The 24,325-nt window shown below is 39.1% G+C and overlaps 2 protein-coding genes and 1 long non-coding RNA gene across 11 annotated transcripts in view; 2 read left to right on the top strand and 1 right to left on the bottom strand.

Annotated features, from left to right (window-relative positions):
* The window catches only part of LOC110976085 (BAR/IMD domain-containing adapter protein 2-like), a 50,713-nt gene extending 38,528 nt beyond the window's left edge, over positions 1-12,185 (top strand). For 2 of the 3 annotated variants that reach the window (XM_022229062.2, XM_022229060.2), the window contains 6 exons: positions 316-458; positions 699-954; positions 1,300-1,433; positions 2,257-2,352; positions 3,356-3,393; positions 6,455-12,185. In XM_022229062.2, the coding sequence (XP_022084754.2) occupies positions 316-458; positions 699-954; positions 1,300-1,433; positions 2,257-2,352; positions 3,356-3,368 (642 nt within the window). In that variant the 3' untranslated portion in view covers positions 3,369-3,393; positions 6,455-12,185. The remainder of the gene's footprint in view (positions 1-315; positions 459-698; positions 955-1,299; positions 1,434-2,256; positions 2,353-3,355; positions 3,394-6,454) is intronic. The other variant, XM_022229061.2, reaches the window with a different exon arrangement.
* On the bottom strand, positions 1,303-2,330 carry LOC110976089 (uncharacterized). Its single transcript, XR_002597795.2, has 3 exons — positions 2,233-2,330; positions 1,708-1,739; positions 1,303-1,443 (listed from the first exon to the last, which is right to left on the bottom strand). It is a non-coding gene; the product is annotated as an uncharacterized LOC110976089 (long non-coding RNA).
* A 370-nt stretch (positions 12,186-12,555) lies between the features above and the next one.
* LOC110976086 (RNA binding protein fox-1 homolog 3-like) overlaps positions 12,556-24,325 on the top strand; it is a 164,890-nt gene continuing 153,120 nt past the window's right edge. For 3 of the 7 annotated variants that reach the window (XM_022229067.2, XM_022229068.2, XM_022229063.2), the window contains exon 1: positions 12,557-13,421. In XM_022229067.2, the coding sequence (XP_022084759.1) occupies positions 12,963-13,421 (459 nt within the window). In that variant the 5' untranslated portion in view covers positions 12,557-12,962. Of the gene's footprint in view, positions 13,422-24,325 lie in introns of all 7 variants that reach the window. The other 4 variants (XM_022229069.2, XM_022229064.2, XM_022229070.2 and 1 more) reach the window with 3 other exon arrangements.

Below are 24,325 nucleotides of genomic sequence, written 5' to 3'. Positions count from 1 at the left end.
GTGGCTTTGTATCTGTTGGAACTGTCAGCAAATTTGTTGGATCTTTTTTTATATGAAGAAATTATTGTTCTTCCTTCTTGCCAGAAGATTAGAATTAGAACAGGTTTTGCTGTTAGAGGTTGTTCAAGGATTTGGCCCACCCCTCCAATAACAGGTGATTGGTTCAATGCAAGCATTCTTTCTTTGCTTTTTTTCTCTGATGGTTCTCTGCGCATTTGTGTACATTCAGTTCAAAATTAGTCATTTGCACTTCGCATCTTTCTCCTCACAAACCTGATGTGATTTGCATTTCTCCTTCTGTCTGACTTTTTTAAGAACGACATAATTGCACTGGTTGGGCCGAAGAACAATGGCTGGTACTACGGACACAATATACGCACCAAGCGCAGCGGCTGGTTCCCAATAGCCTACACACACCCCATACAGACAGCACTGACCCAACAGAATGGTGGAACCAGGTAAGCCAACATGGACATAAATGAAAAGAAATTGCTGAAGGGTTTTCATGAGAATGTTTAACCAGCTTCCTGCCTAATTTGTCTCCTGCATAACTGCATTCAAGGTGATTGGATCAAAGTGCCTGTCTAACCATTTCATTTTCACATACTTTGCACAAAGTTTGGTACCAGATCTCTCACAAATAAGCCTTGTTTTCTTGCTTAGTAAAACTTAATGAATTAGTTGCTTTTTTCAAACAGCCCCCTGCCTCATCAGAGCCCTAGCCAGATCACCAACCAGTCTGGTGCCCCACCTCTCCCTCCACTCAGCACCAACCCAGCCTTCAATAAGGGCATGGCAGCCAGCATGGACAACATAATGGATGGCCGTAGTCAGTACCCGTCACCGGACTACCACAGTGACCATCACAGCCCTGGTGTGGCACCTGCAGCATCCACTATGTCACTCCCACACTCACTAATGCCAGGGGTACCGACTGACCAGCATGGATCTCTGGTTAGCTTGAAACTTTTTTCTCTGGCCCAAACCAAATGCTAGCTTTATTCTTTCCTGTTTGAAGTGTTTTGCATATTTTGACAGTAGTTTAATAGAGCTGCAAACTGGGATTCTTGTGTCATGTTTTTGTGTTCTAGTGGAACACACAATCACAAATCACTGACATGTTTTGGATCAAATCCCCCAAATTGCCTGCAAAAACATAACAACAGGCCTTTCTCCATCAGTTTTGTTTTAGCTTTCAGTGTCACATCTGAGTAAACTCTGGTTTGACAATTGTTTGAAAATGTGACCCCAGCATAGTATCTGTCGTCACATGTATAGTCCTTTGAACTCACTTTTCAGGTGGAAGGTCATGTGTCAGATGGCACCAATGGTTTGGGTCGAAGGTCACCAACCAGCAGTGTGTCCAGCTCGGCATCTTTGCCTACCCACCATTCGAAGGATACCGCCAGCATTGAAGAAGAGGAGGGAGATAGGTGGGTGGAGCTTTGAATTGGGGGGAGGATAGGGTTGAACAAAACCACTTAGTATAGAACAGAAAGGTACATTTTTGGGAGAAGGGACGACTGGATGCCAAAAAGGGTAGTTTGTCATTCATCTCTGATCAAACGGTTGAGTTAGCTATGATTTAGTTGTAGGATGCAACAAAATTGTGGGCACGGAGCTGAAAATGTCACATTTTCTTTGTCATTTATTTGTCACTTATTTTGCATTTGCCCGGGATAGTCCGTGGGTAGTCTTTCAACTTACATTGGGGGAGGGGTCCCAATGGAAGGAAGAACCTGGAGAGAGAAGACAACAAGGAAATGTAGTGTTTAGAGCTTATGGGTGGAAAGAAAATTCTGGACAAATATTCGGCAGAAATCCGCAGAATCAGGTACCAACCACGTACCAACCAAAGCGTGACTGGAACCCAGGTTGCAGAGGTGACACGTGAGGAGAGTACCCCTGTGCCAACCTGACTCCCCCGTCACTCACACATTGGAACTAGTATACACCCACAACGCATCCTTTCCTTGCTCTCGAGTACGGCACAAAACACCATGAACATTTCCTATTCAGAGTCAAGCTGTGTTGATTTAACTGGCTGTGGCTGAGGCTAACATATTATCTATGGGAAATGACTGTAGCCACTAAATTGTGGCATCCATGGAGGTCCATGCTGTTTCCAGCCACAGCCCTAACATTTTAGACAAAGCCTCTGTCACAGGTTTCAAATTCAATGAATACAGCTTGACTATCAGAATTTTTTCAACTACACGAATATCTCCTTACTTCGTTTCCTGCCGTCCTCTCCAGTGCTTCGTTTCCGGGTGTTCAGCTACGCAAGACAGTCACCAATGATAGATCAGCACCCATGATCCCCAAGGACTACTCAATGAATGAATATGCAAGGTAACGAAAGAGACAAATTTAATTAAGAAGTCATAGGCAGAGTGTAGAGAGTTGGACAGCAATTTTACTCCCAGATGAAAGATTTATATCACCCTTTGGTAGAAAGAAAAACTACTTCCCAAGTAGTATCAAGCAGTTAGCCGTATATCAGGCCCTGTATCAAGACCCAGGTGTCTGCATTGCCTAACTCACGTTTAAACCCGAGTGTTTTCCTGGTGTCCTGCAATTGGGACATCAAATAAATGTTTGTTTGTTGGGGTGTTGGGTGGGTTGTTGGGTTGTTTGTTTGTTTGTTGGGGGTGTTGGGGTTGTTTGTTTGTTTGTTTGTTTGTTTGATGCATATAGTCTTTCATTGGTTTTGATTGGCTTTATTTCCCTAATATTTCAGTGTTGCCATTTCTACATTGTTAACATGGAATTCTTAAATGAACATGCGCCCTTGTTTGAATTGGCCAGTGTACTCCCACTAAGGGATCCTGTGAAATGCACCACAAAACTAGAGATGTATTCCAGAAAGATGAAAATCTCCCGTGTACTGTTGTCTGTTCTGTGTGCTGTACGGTATTTGTATACTTCAACTACTCCTGGGTTTGATCCAGAGTTTTCTGCTTAAGTTTTTTCGTAACTGCAACCAGAACTTTTGTGAAACTTGAAGTTTCTCTTTCAAGAGACTGGTCATTCCCACACACCCTGGAAGTTGGTGCAAGGTATTGTCCCTGAACCGGCATTGAAAATTGCTTTCCAAATTCATCTAGACTTCATTGATGATCATGAACCCCTCACAGTCCCCAGTCCCTCACCTGATTTAGGACAGAGCTCTGCAAGGGTTAAGGATTCTTGTCAACGACAAAAGCCAAAGGTCACCTGTCATTACATTTGGTGACCCATTGACTTATTGAAGCATGTACACAAATGCAGAATTAGACCTTAGCTGCATAGTACAAAATAGACAGTAGTTTTAACCAGAGCCCATTCTTTATCTGATTTCCTTTCCCCCATGTAGCTCAGCTAAGTAGATTAGCTCGCAATTTGAAAAGTAGAGTAAGTAAAAGGAGTAATATCCTATCTTTTGTTTTTGGTTAACACTAAGTATAATCATGATACTGACAAAACGCATACTAAGCCACATTTCTCAATAACTTCAATATCAGAAACATTGCTTTTTGTTGTCAATCTGGTGGTTGTTTCGTGACAATACAGTGTATTGAGTCTTCTCTTTCCTTTTTATGTAACTGCTACGCCCTTTTTGTGTCATCATGTCAGATTTAATCCGAAATTCTTTCTTCTGATTTCACTTGAAAAGCTAACTTATCAAGCAACTCAGTCATACAAACTGTATTCTAATTCACTCTTTATATTTTGTTTTCGTCTTGCTGCTTTTTATAACTTCCTAAACTGCTCTCTTTACAATATTGTGGTTGTCTTTACTCTTCCCTTTTCCTCTTTTGATGGTGCTTTGTTTTTCATCGTAACCAATGACCATCTTAATCACTTGTGTTTACCTTTGTGTATGCCTTTGAAGTTTGAAACCTATTTAGTAGAAAGTCATTGAGAAAATTGAGGCCTTTCTGTAGGCCTATCCTGACAAGTTGTCCACCCTCTTGTCCTATCACAAGTTACAGACAATGTTACTCATGTTTACACAATTGCATTTTGGGATTAAACACTCGGACCGTGACTTTGTGAGGACAAAAGGAAGCCAATTTGATTTCATGCTGTTTATCCCTGGAAACATCAGGACAGGAACTGGTAATAGTAACCTTTTCAGTGTCCATGAACTAGATGGAATGAGTGAAGGTAGATGATTGACACAGGTTGATTTGAGTGTGAAAAGAGGACCTTTGATTGATTGCATGTGATCCAGAGCTCATTCTAATACCTACAGGTGCACCTCAAAATCAAAACTACATGTAAAATCAGGAGCCTTTGGTTTTAAAGTTTTCCAGAAATCTTTCTGACAGTGAAAACTCGCAATGCTCGAAGAAGCTAACTTAAGCCGTGTTCGCACTGGACTAAAATTGTAAATTTGTTACTGCGACTGCTTGTTAATATTCCATCATGGTTTTCTTCCGTGCATACGCACGTGGATTACTCAAACCCGTGAAAAGTCCATGACTGTTGCAGTGTCATACTTTTTCAGAATCTCACATGGGCATGCTCCAATTGACTTTAAAATCTGACATCGGATGTGGTCCAAAGAAAGCGTGCAATTCTTTTTATTTTGTACTTTTGAAGTACTTTGAAATAATCAAGAACCAGCCCTGTATGTTTGTGGAACAAAACCTATTGAAGACATTGGGCTCAGCATCTCAATCTTTCAAGTGAGTGTTTTTTTATCCTTGCCGTCGCTGGTCTGAGGACTGTGAGACATGAGCGGTTCAACCTGCTCCACCGAAAAGGAACTCGTAATCTCTTTCCAGATATTTTCCATTTGATCGATTGACATTACAATACCACAAATCAACAAACAGCTGAAGTAGAGCTCGGCATTTGGCACACTTCCTGAGTTTTTTCTGACATCGGTGTCACGTTTATTTACAGTCATGACTTGTGACGGTAGCTTTATACAGACTAGTGTGTGGGAAACAACAGAGGAAAACAAAAAGGAAAGACAACCTATGACCTGTGAACTCATTTCACATGATCAAAATGTAACTTGACATGTACATCACGGTGGCAGTCCACACGGGACTGAAAACTGACAGTATAATTCTTCCGCGACCCAGTTGGCCCAGTAAAACTTCCGCGGCAGGAAGGAATAAAACTGACAACCAATGATCAATACTTGACAATTTTGACAGTTTACCAGCCATTGGATTTAATTTTGTCAAATTGACAGCAGCGTCAAATTGACAGCAGCGTCAAATTGACAGCAGCGTCAAATTGACAACTGCCTCTGTGTATTTTACCAAAGTCCAATGCGAACACAGCTTTGGTATGGAAAAGTGTACTCGAAATTTTTCACTCTTATTTCTCACAGACAAAGCAGTGATGTGAACAAGTTGTTGGCTGTATGGATAAACACAGTTGTTGGCATGAAATGATCAACTATACTTATCACACCATACATATTATGTGTAGGTTAATTCATGACCATGCTTGAAAGCCGTTGTTGAGAGGGCTCCATCTTCCGGCACAAGCAGTCTGAAAAAAAAAGCTGTGGGCGATCTAAATGTAACAGAGCTTTCCAAAATGGCATATTTCCACCTACTGCATTTTGTTTGTGTGTTTTAAGGTTGGACAACTTGTCATGACATGTCACAGAAGTTAGGCCATGCACAAGTCTGCAACGTTAGCAACACACAGTGGTGTGCTTATGCTATCATTATAAGTGGCAACAACAAATCAGAGAACATGTGAACGACCTACACACAAGGATGCGCTTGTACATGGTGCCTTGTGGAGTACCGGAACAATGGTACCCCACAAGGCCACTTTGGATCCTTGTGGGGTACTAAAGTGGTACCCCACAAGAATTTCACAAAATAGATATTTCAAATTTACTCAAAAAGGAGGAATTTTCAAGTGCCATTCATCTGTCGCAAATTGAAGTGTTCTATATAAGGGACATATGGTGGAAAGTTCAACCCAGGAAACTGAATTTGGTTGAAATGGCAGTGATTTGAAATTTTGTCCGTGTTGTGTGGGAGTTTTGTGAACGAGAACAAAGGAAATACCCCACAAGTATACATATGTAAGGGTGCGTGGTACTGCATCAGCAGTGAGTTCTACTTGTGGTCGTTGGTTAAGTCTGTAGGCAAGAACCATTGCACAGGAGTGTAAAGCTGGTACTCTGGCAAAAGAATTGAACACGAATGCTGTTTTCTCACCGTCTTTCTGACTGTTATTATGCCCCAAAATTCACAGTGTTTAACAGTACCATCTGTGAGGGTACTTTACGTACCATGTTGAAGAGTTATTTAGAGCACACTCTCACCTTCTGTGGTGACAAAACTTGTATGACCCATCACCTCAAATCTTGATTTAAGCCTTTTTTGTATGGACTGCTTGGATTCTTACATATTTTGTTTGGAAAAGAAATTAAACAGTAAAGAAGTTGAATTTTAAAACTTGAAATCATTTGGCCACCTATTCGCAACAGATACTGAAAGTGAAGTTATCAAAGAGAGGAATACAGTGAGCCAGAAGTTCTACACATCTCACAGAAGCCTTTCAACCAGCTTATGCCTAGACCTTCATGCTAAGATAGTGGCTGAGATGATGTTCAGCTCTTCCACAAGTGCCTTCCAAGATTGAAGTGAAAAAAAAAGTTATATACAAAACTAAATCTATCTCTATATATATTGTAGGAAAAAAAGACAGCTACAATTGAAAAATGTTTATCCATATTTTGACACAGTTTTATTTTCAAACAACTCAAAAGAATTAAGCAACTCCTACTTTCCAGTAAAAGTGCTAAAAAGGTTTCATCAGACTTTATTGGGTCATTACTTTCACTGTAAGTCACAGAAGCTTAAATTCCACAACTTTGTTCAAAAACAACTCAACAATAGTTTGTCTGATTTTTCAGTTACGTACAAGAAGTAGAAAATTAGTCCAGGGTGTAGCATATAGAAAATTCAACCTGACAAAGTCTATTTTGCATTAAAAGAGAAAAAATGCAAAGGTTTTGCTATAAGACTTGCCTTTTAAGGAAATTTTATATCGCAATTCCATGTACATACACAAGATTTGACACCATCCATATACACTGCATGAGTGCAAAAACAGTATTATCCGTTAAAAAATACAAGTGTGGACATTTTTTTGTCAACAATGTAACTTTGATGAAAGATTATATATATATTGCACATTGATCACATTATTTTCTAATGCATAAATCGTAACTTGTGTGCTTGAAAACAGTTCTGTTGTCATTTTAATTAAAGTGATGTTGTGCATGTACCCAAATCATAACTTTTTATGTTTAATAGAAAACATTTTAAAGTATGTTTGTCCATTTTAAAGAAGCAGTTACAAAACAGTTGATGAACTCAACGTCTAACTCTTTGTAAAGTTTTTTAAAAAGTGCACTTTTTTCATGGGTTTGACTCGTTTCAAGTTCAATAAATGTAAAAAATGTCATTTGTTGAAATGTTTGCTCTTTTAATTGCAACAATAACAGCTGGGCTTTGTGCCGGAGATAGTTTAAAAATTTATTTAACAGACAACTAGGATAAAGACTTATGTCTTCTAAATGTTACCTTAATATATACATTGTGTTGTGTACAGTTAGATTTTGATATCTAAGTAGAATTTTGACCAAGTATTGCCCAACCTGAATTAACCATTTTCAATTGATCAACGATCATACCATTTGATTGTAGTTGCCCTGTGTACAGAAAATGCATTTACTTTGAATAAGTTATACACAAAATTATTACCTTTGTTTGGCTCAACACTTTTATAGAAAGTTTGTTAGTTTGTAAGATATTTGCACAAGAACACTCATATTGAACACTCACAGTGAAAAAAACGACAGAAAATCAGTTTACTGCAGTCAGTTCTTTGTGAATAATTTTGCTTCCTACATCGGTACAACTTGTTACACCCCGTTAAGAGTTCAAGGGCCATGTCATTGTTAAAATTTCACTGCACCTGTTAGGAATCACTTGCATTCCCCGCATGTATCTGCTGGTCCAGAATACATGATTGGGTTATTTGATTAGCAACAAGACATTAGCAACAAGAACATGCCATTGTTCTTTTGCAGGTACCAGGTACCCGCTGTTTTTTAGGTGTCTAGTATCCAGTGGTCTGGGTATTCTCCTCAGCCCGAGCAGTGAGTGTTAACAATGTCGAGAGTGTGAAGAATTGATAGCCTAAACAACTCGATAAAGCAGTAATTCAACGATACACGTAATATCGTTAGTTTTGCCGAGTTCAAAATCTTAAGTAATTAAGTAACTTGCATGTACTATGTAATGCCTGATATTTCAAAGATAGTATTTAATGGTTTCAGGACTGAAGCCCAGCAAGTTACATTGAGTTTGATTGCCCTTTATTGCAGTATTAGATTTTGTTGGATACGGGAAGTCGCTTAGAAAAAATACTATGGAGTTAAGATTAAATAGTTACCTCTGACTTCTCTTCATAATACATTCATATTATTCTAGGCACTTTTCGTTTAGTCTGTATTAATTTCTGTAAATTTGTGTTAAATGAACATCAAGGTGCTCGTGTTAGATGTGCTGTATAATTTTAAGAAAATACCAGTATACATTTGTTCAGCAGAATTATTTAAAAATTGCTGTGAAGGATTGAGGGCATTTTAGATAATAAGTTTTACAGTTTTTTCCCTAAGTTTGCTTAGATTACTCATAGATGATTTTAATAATTTGAAAGGAAGGCCTATTAGCTTGGTCATTTTCCATTTATTTGGCAATCTGTAGATTACAGTGAGAATTCACATAACCAATGTGGTTATGTTTCCTCGGGATGCTTCCATTCATTGTGTAAAATGGACACTATACATTTTTAACCAATCAAATTTGTGCTCTCTTCTGAGAAAAACAATGTGTGCTATAATCAGCCAGTAGCTTTATTGAATCCAAAACTTTAATCCAATCAGAGTGATTTTAATTTATGTGCTGAAAAATTATGTTCCATGTGACAACTCATAGTCATGAGCCTAATTATGTGAGATTTATTTACCCTAGTTTTTGAGAAAAAAAATTTGTAGACCCATGCGTTTTCCTTGCTATGTTTTATCAATACTTCCATTACCATTTAATGGTACTGGAATTCTAGACAAACAAATCAGCATTCGTTACATGTACTTTGATACTTGCTGGTGAGCTCACATATTGGTTGGTTCACCAGCACTACATAGTTGGTTGCAGCTATAACCAAACCAAACCAAACTATGCCAACTGTAGTACACCACTACCTGTATCATTAATTTTGTCACTGGATTACTTGCTGGTAAGAACACATGTGAGAAATTGACTGTGGAACGCTTACTGCAGTCATTGGTCACATTTCCTGTCCATAAAGTCTGCATGGTTTTGTCGTTGACCTTTTCCCATTTGATTTTCCTTTCTGTAACAGATAATTTGTTGATTGGAGTTGATCATCGTAGTTGTAAGTGTTGGGCACTTAACATTGAATGCTATGTAGCAGTGTTGGAGTCAAGTCCATCACAAGTCCAGTGACAAGTCCCTTCACAAGGCCAGTCACAAGTCTGTCCTTTCACAAGGCCAGTCATTAGTAACAGGGTGAATAATAACAACAGCATGCTTTTGTCAGAGTTTATTTGAATAGCTTGTGAATTGCCTGAAGATAGAATGACGTCTGATGGACTCGACTGCACTGCTTTGTAGAAGCTTACATTTGTGAATAGTTCATTGGAATAATGGGGTTAGCACCGGCTCATTTTAATTTCACGTTGTTGAGACTTAATAAGAATTGTAAGAACTAGATTATGCTGTCATTTATCTCAGCTCCAGTCCAGCATTAACTCTGGATGCAACATACACTGCACATATCTAACGCCACAGTGTTTTGCGCCGTGGCACTATATTGGATTTGCTGAGTCCTAACGCAAGTCAAGACAGATTAGTTTTTAAAAATAGGCAGGAGTGTCTGTCGGCATCTACGCTTACTTCATGGCTCAAGTTTGGGGCCTGTTCCACGTTTTCAGGAGCCTTTCCCCATGTTGAGTTCAGTTCAACTTTCAGTTCTTCTTTTTGTGGGTTTTTTGGCCTTGACCTCGGACAGGAACTCAATTTAAGACTGTGGACAAAACACAACTGACATTGTTGTGGCCTATTGCAGTAACACGGGCAGAACAATGAATGTTAAATTGGTCTCATTTAACTTACGTTGTGACTAAGGGCTTGGCAGTGCACCCTCGCATTTGACCCCTCCATGTTTGGAACCTCTTTCATTAAACCCTGGATCCACACTTGTAATGTACTACAATTCGGATGTTTTGATTTTTCTGGAGCACAACAGATTGTGAAACAATTACGTCCTGAGCCAGTGGTGTAGTCAAGTCCTCACAATTCCTCAAGTCCTCACAAGTGGTATATTCAAGTCCTCACAAGTGGTTTAGTTGAGTCGTCACAAGTCCCAAAGTCTTCACAGGTCATCCAGTCCATGGCCCAACCATTTCACAAGCTAGGCATTCCCTTTTCAGTGTTCATTCACTCATTACCAGAAATTCATAAAATGCCCATTCCAAAAGATGGCACTGTGTACGTGGTTACACGCACTTGCAGTACATGTACTGCATAGCTAAGCGTGAACCAGTAGTACATGAGAAACATGCCTCCGCTTACCCAACTGAAGTGCAAATGTGGCTAATGTTAAGTTAAGCAGTTGAAGTGAATTTAGAAGGCTCAAAGCTACACAAACCATTCAAAATCCAGCCCGCTAAATAATGCTCCAGTATGCCTCTCACACATGTGTAATGTAGTATGTACATGCACAGTCTGTCAATGCATTCATTGTTATATGCACGTTGCCAAATCATGATGCAACACCTGAACACTTTGACCCATGGATATACACTGTAAAATTCGTCGCCATCTGCAAATCTTTAAGCTCTTCTGTAAACTTTGATACACTGCCCTCAATCGACACTATTTGCAAGTTTACAGCTCGAAGGCTATTTCAATGAAAACTGGCCTTGAAACTCAGCCAGTTGTTCAGTTTCAGTGTCTTGAGATGAGCATGTCATTGCACCCTAGAGTGAAAGTTTCGAAGGCAGTATGTACAATTAGTTTTTGTGAACATTTTGGACAAAACTTTGGCAAATAAAACTTCGTGAGTTGGTCTGTCATGTAGGCTATTTACAGTTTACTTCCTATTAACTTATACAAGAATATGACATTATAAATTTTAAACTCTGTACAAACTTTTTGGAACCCTGCTGTCGTGAGTTCGTGCATATGCAGATGCACACTTTACGAATTTCAGGTAATGTGCTACTTGTGACCCAACTTGCAGTGGACTTGAGTATTATTCTGATCAGCAGACTTGAAGTTCTTAAACTGTTTGTCATTTTTTTACCAAATACAAGTTCATATTTTGTGCAGTGAACATATTTTTTCTTAGATTCATATTCTTTGGTTTATCAAATGGAGAGGTACCAAGAATATGCCTTTCTCTCATAATTTCTGAAACAGTATTGTCTATCACATTCCAGACTCGTTATTATTTGTATAACCTGTACACTTTGCTCTTTAGCTCACAAGAGTGTAGGGTAGGGGTAAAATATTTATTTCAAGTGTGCAGTTCTGGCTGAGGCTGTTTTTTTCTGTATAAGGTTTAAGTTTGGTAGAAAATTGCAAGATTGCTACTGATACACAGTCAGACAAATCCTCTGTGGGTTACATTTGTATTGAAGTCCTATAGACTGAAGACACAGCCTCTTCATTTAGAGTATTTTTCTATTCATAATAATGAATATTTTCTCCACGTTGGATAACGTAGCTACAAAAAGTAAAAAAAAAAAAAAGGGAATGGACACACCATGGACTTAGTATATTATGTAAATGGTTTGCACAAAATACACTTGTCAGTCCCAGTAGATGTTGGTGAATAACAAAGTGCCCTCTCTATTACATGTAGGGATTCCATAGCCTCTGTCTTTGTAGTCAATGTATCAACCATTTGAACGAGTCTTTGAAGCCAGATATTATTTCAAATTCAACTACAGAGCAAAGGTCATTTACAAATGTGTGTTTATTTGAAACTGCGACTACCCGGAGTCATTTTAATTTGATTTTGGACTAAATGGTAGAGTTCATCCTAAACTAAGACCTTTTCACATTGTAGGATGCATTTATCGTAATAGTGCCTGTATATTAAAATAAAATTGTAATCTGCTTTCTGTCCAAAATTATTCATTATTTGGAGTTATTGTGCATGAACCTTCCAGTGCCCATAGATGCTACCACCTGTCACCATAGGTTTTAGCAGTATTTTCATAAATCGATATTTGGAAAAAAGGGGGTAAAAAAAATGGTGAGTTGTTTTGGTCATTCAACTGGAGTTGAAACCTTTGTTAAAAGTGCATCGCCTGTGCTCAGGTTTGTAAACGAGAAGTCAAATTTCATTGGCGAAAAGTTTTAATTGGTATGAAGTGATCGCCAGAGGGCAGTAGACACGTCTTCTTTTTTCTCCAGAACGATTTTTGGGAGTCTGATGCCCTATGAGTGTTTTGCCAATCAACCTGATACAGATTTATGTTGACTAAGGTACCAGACTTGGAAAGATACGTTTACTTTCCTTTTTTCGAGTGGAGATTCCTTACCAGTTGTACATTGTGTTTGGGAGGAAAATGCTACGACGTGAATCGTCGGCGAGTCAATCTAATAGCATTTTTGTTCATAAAGACCCAACCAGTCTTCCAAATGAAGGGCTCTCTTAGCTGAAGGTAGACAGTCATTAACGAAGTCACTGACAATATTGACCAAGCACGCGGTGGTGCGTCACGATAGTGCAGTAGGCCTGTAGCATGTGTAGTGAAGCATCACAGCATTGATTGCCCGATGTGTCGTCTAGCGAACCTGTAATTTGACAATCGTTGGTTGTGAATCGTCAGAATTTTGCCTCGTGTAGAGCAGGTTTATAAGGACCGGACAATTGAATTTGCACTTTTGATGAACAGCGTGCCACTGCTCCCCGTTTCAATGAAGATGACATCGGAGCCTGGCCTGGCACCGCGGCTTTTTGACGGGCCTGTGAGAACCGTGCATCACCAGAGTCAAAGAGCCAGCAACTCTGCGCTAATCGCTACAGGACTACCGCCCAGCGGTGCTGGAGTTGCCGGTAGTGGGATGGATAACTTTGCACCGCCTGGGCACCAGGTTGCAGCTGTACGCTTGCAGTCTCTCTCGGTGCCTACCGGAAGCCATCATCACCCACCCCCACCAAATGTGACAAAGACAGAGGAAAGCTGCAAACCCCCGCAGAGTAACAGCCATTATGTGGGAGGTGGACCATCAGTTTCACCAGCAAATCCGGGAGCTAAAACAAGGGAGGTTTGCCCATCAACAAACGAGGGAGACAACAACAGCAAAACTGAATCAAGGCATTCGCCAAATTCAAGTACAGAAAAGGTTTGTAACTTCAACATTTCTACGGTGGAAAGAATTGTAATTGACCCATTTTTATAAGGCCTATAGGCCAATAAGATTCATTTTTTTGGCTTTCCATTTTTCTCAACAAAATTAGGGAAGGAAAGGGTTCCATAGCTGGATATCACTTGACACTCTGTGCACACACCCATGGGACTGGCCTGAAAAATTTCTTTTTTCTAAGTAAATGCTTCAATTTTTTCCTTGACAAATTTGACTTTTTAGAATATGTTATCACTTGCTAGTGCAAGGGAATATTAGTAATACCGGTATCTTACTTTAAGGAATTTTTGTGTAAATTTATGAAAAATGGAACATCTTTTTAATTTTAAGAGGAAACAATTTTTAAACAATGCTTAAATGTCACAGAGAGCTAATTTAATTGGGTACTTTCATATTTGGAATCATTCATTTAAATGAAAACAACAGTCAGTGATGAGAAACAGACATGGAGAAAACCTAGACACCTAGACACTCTCTTTAACTGAAGAACCTTGTGGCACTGCCGAGTCCAGATGAAAATTCAAAGCTGCTCAAGTGTTAATAAGAGATAATCCCCCAGGCAGACTTGGCGGAAATGATTAGAGAATGTTGCAGCACTTAGATATTTTGGATACCGGCATTGCATTTTCTCCCCGATGGAAAATAATCCATTCTCCAGCAAAATATAAGAATAACAACTGAGTGAGTTTTTTGATCTTTGACAAGAATGTTGATATTTCCCTGGACAGACTGTGGTTACATTTTGTACATATATGTGTGTGTGTGGTTTAGGACATGTACCGTACTTTATATTCATCTGCTGGATCAATACTCTAATGTGCATTGAATGCTCATTCAAGCATTCCTCTCCGAAGTAGCTGAAGAAAATTCAATAAACAATATGTAATAACCCCAAAAGTTGATATTCAGCAGTTAACATCCACAGTTAAGAATCTTCTATTTATATGTCACCCCTGAAACTTTTTATTGTTTCTCCATGTGTTGAAGAATTTTAGTCATTGTGAGAATTCTTTTTATGTGTAAAAGTCAAGCTTGCTAAATCTGCCTTTCCCTTTAATTCTATTCTATGGGAAAAATTACAAAATATTATACATGCTAGTCCATAATGAACAGACATTGGAATATGATAGGCACAGACAGGCAACTGGTGTATATTACATATGACATATATGTATATTGTAGCAGCTACCATATGGTACAGAACGCATCGCCTAAATCCAGATGTACAGTATTTATGTAGGATGATTCCATGGTTGTTCCATTGTGACAAAGGTTGCATCCAATCCAGTTATGGCATATTTAACATAATGATCCCTGAACCTAATTAATTATCTGCATCATTAGCCTCGGTCTTAAACTGGACACAGTACTGCATCATCGACAACAGTCCAGAAACTGCACTGACTATTAAAAAAAAAAGCGATTTCTCACTGACGAGTGAAACTTAAACCACATCCCATTATTACTGATATTTGCTTTAAGAAGATTTTATCTTTTTCCAGGGACAATAGTGTACAGGCAAGTTTCCTTTTTAAATCCAAAGATATTCGCAGAATATTTGCGACAAGCTAAACAATAAAAACAAATTTAAAAAAATTAACTACTGTGTCTCTATTACATGTATTATGTTGATGTCATATTTACTTTCATTTTTATATTTACATGTGTGTATGCTACAGTGTCTGTTTACACATTTTAAGAGATCAGATGCACATGTACATGTACAATTCGCACATGTATGCATGTGTTTGCATGTAGACATACCATACATGCATACTCGGTTAAAGGAATCTATATTTACATATTTTTCACATTGCCAACTTTTATATAAACGCATTTAATTGCATTCCATTATGATTACACTAGCAATTCCTAGAATATTTATTGGCTGTGTAGGGTATCAGATCCCACCAGTACAACAGTTCAGTCGAGACAAGTCTCTTTTGTCTCTTTTATTTTTGCCCATATCAACAATGAGGCAACTTACTGTTGCCATTTGCTCACAGGGGTAATCGTCCCAAGAGATTTACAGTGTCCTTGATAGGCACATTCTGTATTAATTCTATGCAAACTCAAAAGCACACATAGGACAGACCAATGCATGTAGTTTAAGACTTGTGTTTTTGTGAGTTGTGGGACATGTACAGCTCACTTTGACCGCTCCTAGATGCTCAATTTTTCGTAATGTATGTTAGTCGTTGTTATAGCCCCGAGCTGTTTCGGTGCTTTGTTGAGAGAAATCATAAGTGGGGCAGAGATGGCATATCAGAATCACACTTAGTTGACAGGGATGGCACTATTAAATCCCTCCGGTCAGATAATCCATTTTGTCAAATCATAACAAACATTGTAGCTTTAATTTTTTTTTCTTTTCACAGGATGCAATATGTTTTGGAGCTTGTTGATTGAGTTAATTTGTATAAAATACCTCTGGAAATAGAATGAAAATAAATGTCACAAAATATGTTTCAGCTTGTTTACAAAGTAGCTTGGGAGTACCGTAGTCATGCTTAATCAGCAGAATGTAAAACTCACAACTCAGTTTCCAAACATTGCATAATCTTGTTGCAATTAGTAAGTTTCTGAAAGGAAGGAAATAACTTGTTCCTATAGTTGGAGCGGAAGATAGCGTGTTGTGGCTTGTGGAGTGAAGGACAGCCAAGTGCAAACTCATTAAAGCACTTAAATGTGTCAAGGTTTCCACAGTACATTCCACTGTGTATTGTGACAAACAATGGTGATTAGCTGCAGTCAGTTTAATGATGCATGCAATTTAGATTTCCCCAAAAAGAAAATGCCGAAAAATAATGACTGGAGAATAAGGATGAACTTTTCAGTCCTTGCATTTTAGCAGGCCATTAATTTACTGGAACATGGAAATTTGGAAACATTATGGAGAATGAGCCAGACTGAGAAACGTACATTGCTCAGCTTTGAAACGCATATACATGTATATTATTACATATGATTTCATAGTGTAGAATAGGAATATATGTACTAGTCATGCTCCAATGTAGAATTTAAAATAATTCGCCCACAGCAAAATTTGTATTGAGTTTATTTTCAGACTCTTTAGATGTGAAATAAGTGGATATTTATGATATATATTTGATCCAATCACAGACTGTGTTCACTAACACCGGTAGGCTCTATCCAACAAATTGCCACTTGCTACTAATGTGCTATTATACAAAGCATGAACTGGATCTGCCAGTTGAATTGTACACGTTCATTGTACTGGTACGGTATATCTACAGGGAGTACATGTAACTAATCTTCATTGCACTCTCAACGAAATACCGTACACCTGTATAAAACTCCAATCTAACGACTCGTTTTAACCTCCAGCTGAAAACAGCCCAATTGAGTAGTTTCAGGATAAAATGTCTTCTGCTTGTCAAAAGACAGGTGTACATGTACATGTACATGTATAGTGTAGACTTCAAAAGCTGAAGGAAACACTGCCTAGGAGTTTCAGTGCGTAAGTATTTTACAAAATGGCTAGCAGATCTATTAAGTATTCAGTATTCCATCAGCGAGCACGGGAGCCCGAGGGAGAAAATTAACTGCCAGCAAATTAATTTCCAGGTTGCTGGTTTCTTCGTCAAGTGTGTGCTATTTTGCTCCATAATTACATGTACTATAGATAATGTAGGTCCGGCACATACCTGCATGCTGTGTGAGAGAGCCTTGTGTGTTAGTGTACCATTGAATTGAATGAGGCCTCCCCTTGATTCCCCTGTATTGTTCTATTGCTGTCAACAAGACTTCAGGTTTTGAAAACTGCTAAAAGTGGGTACATTGTATTGTAAACAGACTGACAGTGAAACAGGTGGAGCTGTGGGAGATGGAAAACTCAAAACATCTGCCTTTGTAATACTTAAAGTGAAGGAAATGTAAGACCGTAAGGGAGCATCCAAAACAAAATGACAAGTTTGCAGTTTATGAGAAAAGTTTAACTGTTTTTGCATCTTAAAACAATTCTGTTAAAAATGGAAAAATGCTGATTGTTTAAACAAAATCAAGGAGATCTTAATTTCTACACTGTTGGTAATTTGGACAGGTTCTTAACATTTTGATCTTGTCAGAACAGAAGGAAAATCTTCTCGTTTGTTTCATCTGCCAATAACCTATTGAAAGACACATCCATGTTGAATTCTGATATTGAATCTTTCAGTCCATTGCTCCAGGCAAAAACTGTCATCTGCTCTGTTGACTCTAGAAATGAAAGGTGTGCCAATCACACGCAGTATGTTATCACCTCAGATCTTGAATAGGGTAATCAGCAGTGAAAACCTATCCATTGTCTGGCAGTTATATTGACAATGGACGATATGGCTCCCAGCTATGCAGAGTGTACAGTCAACGACAAAGACTTGGCCAACTGTCTCATTGGTCCTCTCTTGTGAAAATTTCTGCCCAAACATTAGTTTGTAAATTCCAAACCTCTAAACTTCCCAGAGTGTGCATATCTTCCAAAAGTGTAATGGAAAAATGTGCGGGATAATTTGTTTGTGAGGTGAAATCGATATACGTTTACATGTACTTTGGACAACATTGCCAACATCGAAAAGTTTTGGATGCTCACGATGTAAATTGTTCTGGCACAGTGAACCATACATCTGCATCCAGTATCCCAGTAGCAAACTGAAGCAAGGATTGCGACAACATGAAATTATAAACAACCCCTTTACTATTCCTTACTCCAGATTAAAGAACTGCTCAGATGCAAAAAAAAATAATACTAATTTGGAATAGAGAACTAGATTTTAGGAGTCACAGCTCCGGATTTAGATAGCTGTACACCACTAATGCACCCACTGCTTTCTTATTGAATCCCAGGAGATTATACAGCTCTAGATTTATTTGAAGAAGTACAAAGAGGACACAATATTATGATAATTCTCCCCCTGCTGAAAGAGCCAAACCAGCTGCCTGGATTAACCGAAGATCATCAATCAAATCTGACAGGTTTGCGCTTCCTGCTACCTGTGGAATTGTAGGTGGAATGGAGAAGAGAAAGAAGCCAGGGGCCAAGACTTGGTAGAGTCAGTCTGCTCAGTTGTCATTAACAACCAGAATCTAATTCTTTCTTGTTCTGCATATTTTGATGGATTCAGGACTGTACAACTTAACTCGTAAGGCTGAGTTGATTTAATAAATATCCATCTCCGTATCGGATTGAATATTTGAATATATGTACCAAATTCCCACCAAAGCAGAAACAAAATATATTTGTTTACAAAAAGGTAAAAATACAAAACTTGAAGGAAAAGTACTTTTTGGCCTTACAGCTGGGCACACATGTACATGCATTCAGATGCCTGTAAGTTTATTTGTAGCATCTTGGGAAAATGTTTGAAGAGTACAATTTTGTGACCAAATAATTGAATACTCCCCTGTTTATTTCATTGATTTTCACTCCAGATATTCAGTTTTCAAATGAAATACCATGGTATTTGAACATTTGATAGTTGAATATCCCAGTATTCTAATAATCAGCAAAGCTCCACTGACCGTAACATCTATAGACTTTTTTATTTGCTTTTGAGTGTCATTTTATCTGGGCAGCTTCCTTTACACAATTTTCAATGAGTTCGCAAATGCTTTTGTTTTACCAAAATAGCATATTTTTATTACTGCTGTATTTGCAGAGATACAGCAGAATCTGTTTGGCAGCAAGTTCTCCTGGCACAGAGCATTGACAATAATAACAGTACCGGTTACCGGTATGGGTACGCGCCCATGTGCGCAGTAGGGTAAACACCGTAAGTTAATTTGTTTTGCAGTGGCGGTTGGATATGCTCTCTCAAAGTACTGGTACGCTGCATTCCAATTAAATGTAGCAAAAGTCATCCCCTTGTCATCACTCATTCTGCTACTCTTTATTCTGAGGCTGGACTTGTGATGGACTCAACTACTCTGGTAAAAACGTTCATTGATTTTTAGATTTTGATCAGAGAAGAAGTCTGATATCTTCATGTGATATGAATTAATAAATCTGTGCTTGTGATAGTTAAAAGCAGAATGACTTGAGTTGTCTCCTGCTAACTACCGTATGTGGACTTCTTTTGACACTCAAAGGGTATTCATGAATGGGAATAAATAAGTGCTTGGCCAGTCTTAAACTAATGTGTAAGACCTTGCTCAGGAGACTGAATGCTGATAATGCTCTCGCCACCGGCCAAGCACATATTTATTCCCTTTGTAAAAGACTAGATGTTCATGCATCCAGTTATCAAAGGAAAAGTCAGTCTTTACTCAAAGGACAGTGCTCCATGTGTATTTTACTGATCAGGTACAGTACTTCAACTGGCCGGTGGCCCTCTTTGTATGTAATAATGATGTCATGTTGTAGCCCTCATGGGCTTAATGTTGACAATTAATGTCTGTGTATCCTAGACCTGCCCCCAAAAGGCATGGTGTAATGCATTGTAAGACCCCTCACATTGATGACTAAACCACAGCTCAATATACCTCAGAGGACTGTGCTCCCGAAATCGATAATTACACTCCTACTGAATACCCCCCACCCCCAAACCCGTTGGCACTGAAGAGGGAATCATCTCAATAGAACCACCTTGCACGGAACACGTCACGGTGTCGCCGGGATTACATGGCGGAGATAAGAACCGAGGGTGAGCTAAGGGAAAGGACTTTCATCTGGACAACATCACAACAATGAGCATGGGGAATTCGGCATTGAAAGCCTAACAGAGACTTAACGCTGGCCTCAGTGTTTGACTAGGGGGCTTAACCAATCGTCTCTGATCTAACAGCCAGCTCCAATCAGTGTTTGGCTATTGTGGGCAAATCGGAGGTCCTTGGCCACAGACACAGTAGCTTGGGAGATGTGTCTCCCCCCCTCATCTTATTCAAAGAAGCTTACAAACTGAGTTGGCCTGATCAGATGCATAAGACAGATTGGAAAGGATTGCTTTCTGCTCAAGATTATTTCCTGGTATTTTTCTTGCTGGTACTGTATGACTGTTGCTGCATTGAACAGGTTATAACTGTTTGACATGCACTTCAAATGGCACATTGAGGATTGGGTTGTTGGCATCATTTGATTCACATGTACATGTAGAATAATAAATGTATGATACATCTGCTGTGGCTGCCATTTTGAAGCAAGTACATGTGTTGTCAACATTGTTCCTTTTTTACGGCTTGTACACATGTACACCTGCACGTGTTTCCACCGGTGAAGTTTGTATGCTTGAAAGTTCACTTTAAGATGGACAGTTATATTTGAGTAATTGTGTCTGTCTGTACTAACTGATGTTTCTTGGTGCGAGTGAGTGCATTCGTTTTCTTAAGACTTCAACGTGAAAAGCACATGTGTAACTATACGTTTGTGCGGATGTATTTGATGGAGACTTGACTTGAACTAAGACTATTGCTTGATTTTCTGGAGTCAAAATTTGGACCCTTTATATTTGTTCCCTTGATAATCATAAAAACCTCAAATTTTAAAGGTAAAGTTATACCAGTACCTGTTTTCTACGTACTTTTAAATACTCTTTCCCAGGGGAAATAGTGGTTTTTTTATTGAGAATACAGTACGTGTTAGAGGCAAGAAAGGTGCAATTTTGGCCACATTTTTGGGCACATGCATCTGTAATGAATAACTTGAGTACTGCACATGTACATGTACCGGTACATGTAGGTTTGACTTCAAGATGTTTTGCATTGATTTGATAGGTGACCTCATGTTCAAGGTAAATCACTGCTCCTTCCATACAATGTAGTTACATATAATGAATTTATGTCTCTAGAGTTCAGTCTTGCTTCTTTTACTTTTATGTCACGAAACTGGGTCTGAACAGATGCTTTTTATAGTGGCCTAAAGATCATATGATGTGCTGCCACCAAAATACAAGAATGGTGCGTATTCACTTCCTCGTGTGGCTAATGATGTGTCTTTTGCAATCAAACGATGTTTGGCTACTGCCGAACAAGAAAAGAGGGTCCCACTTCAAAGAAGCAATAATGATGGGGGGAAAGGACAGAAAAAAGAACAACGGTCAAATTCTAAAGAGTTTTCCACCTGGCTAAGCTTCACAAATAGACCAGCACTGCTGTTATGCAGCTAACGTCATAGCACCTTTCATCGCTGTGGGGGTTTTCCACACTTTTTGTCTCAGGTGTCTTAGGGTAGCTTACCGTCTGCTGTGGTGGTGAGGGACTGTGAGAACGATATTTGCAGCTTGGGGCTTTTGACAGAGTAGGCCACTCTGATAAACAAGTGAAGTGTTTTGTCTTTCAAGTGGAGATGATGTGTGGGAGTTAGACAAACTCCTGAAGTGCCTATTTTGATGTAGAAAAAGTACTCTGCACGGCTGTTGCTTGTCCTTGAATCTTATACAGTGTCGTAGTCAGACAGTTAACCTTAAAAATACACCAGCGCGTCATAAACACTGCTACTCAGATGCACCAGCGTGGCATGCAGGCGGTGTGCATGAGGTGTATTGCCTAATATTTGAATGTTAGAACAGATGAGATGGAACTGTTTGAAGAAATCAAATTGACCACCTTTGGTATTGCTAAGTTGTTTGCACAGAGTGTCTTGGTGTTTGCTCATTGGAATTGATTCTTAGTGTTATGGGGACGGCATATGTCGCTCATCACGGTGTTCTCTCTTTGTTCAACTTCACATGTGCATGTAGGCTTGTATGAGAGTGGATGTTGGAATTTTTTGGTTACCACACTAAATGCCAACAAGATCTCACATTTTGTTGAACAGATGCATTGGAGAAGGCTTTCAGCTTGCAAACTACGTGTACATGTTTTAGACTATATCATACATGTATGTACATGTACCTTCATTGAGAAAGATTCCACTTGAACCTAAACTTCACGTGTTGAGTTTTCAGAGTTACCAGTTTTAAATCTCACCACAAATACGCCTACTGTATATTTTTCTTCAAGATAAAAATCTTCTCAATGCAGTCCCAACAAACAGCATGGTTTATTTTTCTCCTCTCAATTAAAATTTAAATGTGTCATAATCACTTTAGAGCAAGTTTGTGTCCCTGCCGAAGTGGGTTAAAAACAGTAAAAGCAATGTTCTACTACACTGACTGCATCCTTTCATGCAAATCAGACACGATTGTAACCCCATAATGGGACACATTGAGAGGGTTCTGTACAGGCGCTCCGACACTGTCGCCTCTAATCACGAGATCAACTCAAAGAAGATTTGCCCAGGCTGCAATTCATCAAGAATGATGTCGTAGTTAAGAAGGATAAAAGGTTGTCCCCAGCTCAGGGTCCTGAGGGTCTCTGTTATTCACTGTGAATGCAGTGATTAGAATAGGACTTACATGTCACATTTCTGCTGCTCCAACCGGTGTCTGGTTATGGAAGAGTCTTTACAATGGTAAAGAAATAAAGGAAGGCTGTGGTGGCAGATTTATTTTCAAAGTCCTGCTTTTGTTATTTTTTATTTTTTTCTCTTGGTCCCTCAGAATTCTAGGAAGTTGTGATAGAAAACTAATCAAAACAAAGTTTATTCTTGTCAAGATTTCTTCTGTCAGTCACTGTTGCTACCAGATGCTGAATACTTGCAAACTGTGGGTGTAATGTCCAGGAACTGTCGAGGAAAAATGATCGTGCATTAAGCATTACATTAAGCGGCTGGGAAAATGCGCAATGACTAGTAGCTTCAACTTCAGCTGCAGAGTGCGTTTGAAATTTGCGAGCTGAAACATTGCATCCGTGTACATATTGCTTTGTAGAATAGCGTTGCAATACCGGCATGGTGGATTAGTTGCTCATGAAGCTTCATGACTGTTCTCCTGGATATGCATGCATACATGTACGTGTAATACTTCTGGGAATTGGATTAGAAGAAGCATAGTGGACCATAGGGAGACACCAAGGACATGTTTCTCAATATTAAAAATTTCTCTCCTGACACTGTGGATGTCTTTCATCACATAGCGGATTTCTTCCACTGCGAATGTCTTTCACCGTTGTCTAGGAATCATAGAAAATGCAAGAATGCAGTGTAAATAGCAGGGTAGCCCGAGGGAGTCGCAGATCCAGGACACGTGTGAGTAGCCCGGAGCACATGACAAGTGTTATGATTTAAATTTGGGACTTGCGGCAGTATGGCCGACAGTTCGTTAACATGGAAACTGAAAAATGTTGAGATGATTTGGTGTCGGTTGTTAAAACCGCTGTTATTTCAGTATCTTGCCAAAGTCCTTCTGTAAAAATGGTTTTTTTCAAAGTCATGGGAATTGTGTTATTACACAACTTCAAAATCTGCAGATCTATTTTCATATCGAAAGTTTACTTTGATCGCACAATATGTCGCGAAATAGTTCAGCTGGGTATACAAATGTACAGTTTGCTGTTAGACCTTTGTGTACATGTCATTAATTATCCACAGTAAATTAAACCAGCACACTGGGGATGCTGCCAGTCTGGTCTTTGTTAATGCTAACGAAACAACCATCTTGAGCTTGGCACTCAAGAACAGTCTGAAAGTTTAATGGGTGTAATGCACACTGCGCAGTATTCCAGGGTGTGATGGATCACCTCATCGCTTTCTCATCAAACTTTCAACACAAACCCAGAATAAAAGAAGCCAACTTGGGGGCCAGTCCAAGGGGCAGCATGAAAACCCCAACTTATCGTCTTCTCTTCGCCCCATGCAAAACATTTTTCACTATTTTTCACAAGCGTACAAAACCTGAGGTAGACAAGCAGGGAATGGGGTCTGCAGTCTGTGTACACTTTTCCATAAACTATGAAAAATGTTGACTTCCCATCATCATTTTCTTGTGTACACTTTTGGGAGAGGGGGGTCAGAAGAAAAAAGGAGTACATTTTGTATGATTATGAATAAAGGTGGAAGGGGGGTCCAATGGGGG

Source organism: Acanthaster planci, linkage group LG07 (assembly GCF_054643075.1).
Source record: "Acanthaster planci isolate LZ-2023a linkage group LG07, COTS_SCS, whole genome shotgun sequence".
NCBI lineage: Eukaryota > Metazoa > Echinodermata > Asteroidea > Valvatida > Acanthasteridae > Acanthaster > Acanthaster planci.
Note: the sequence above shows the minus strand (reverse complement) of the source record. Positions and strands in the feature narration are given on the sequence as shown.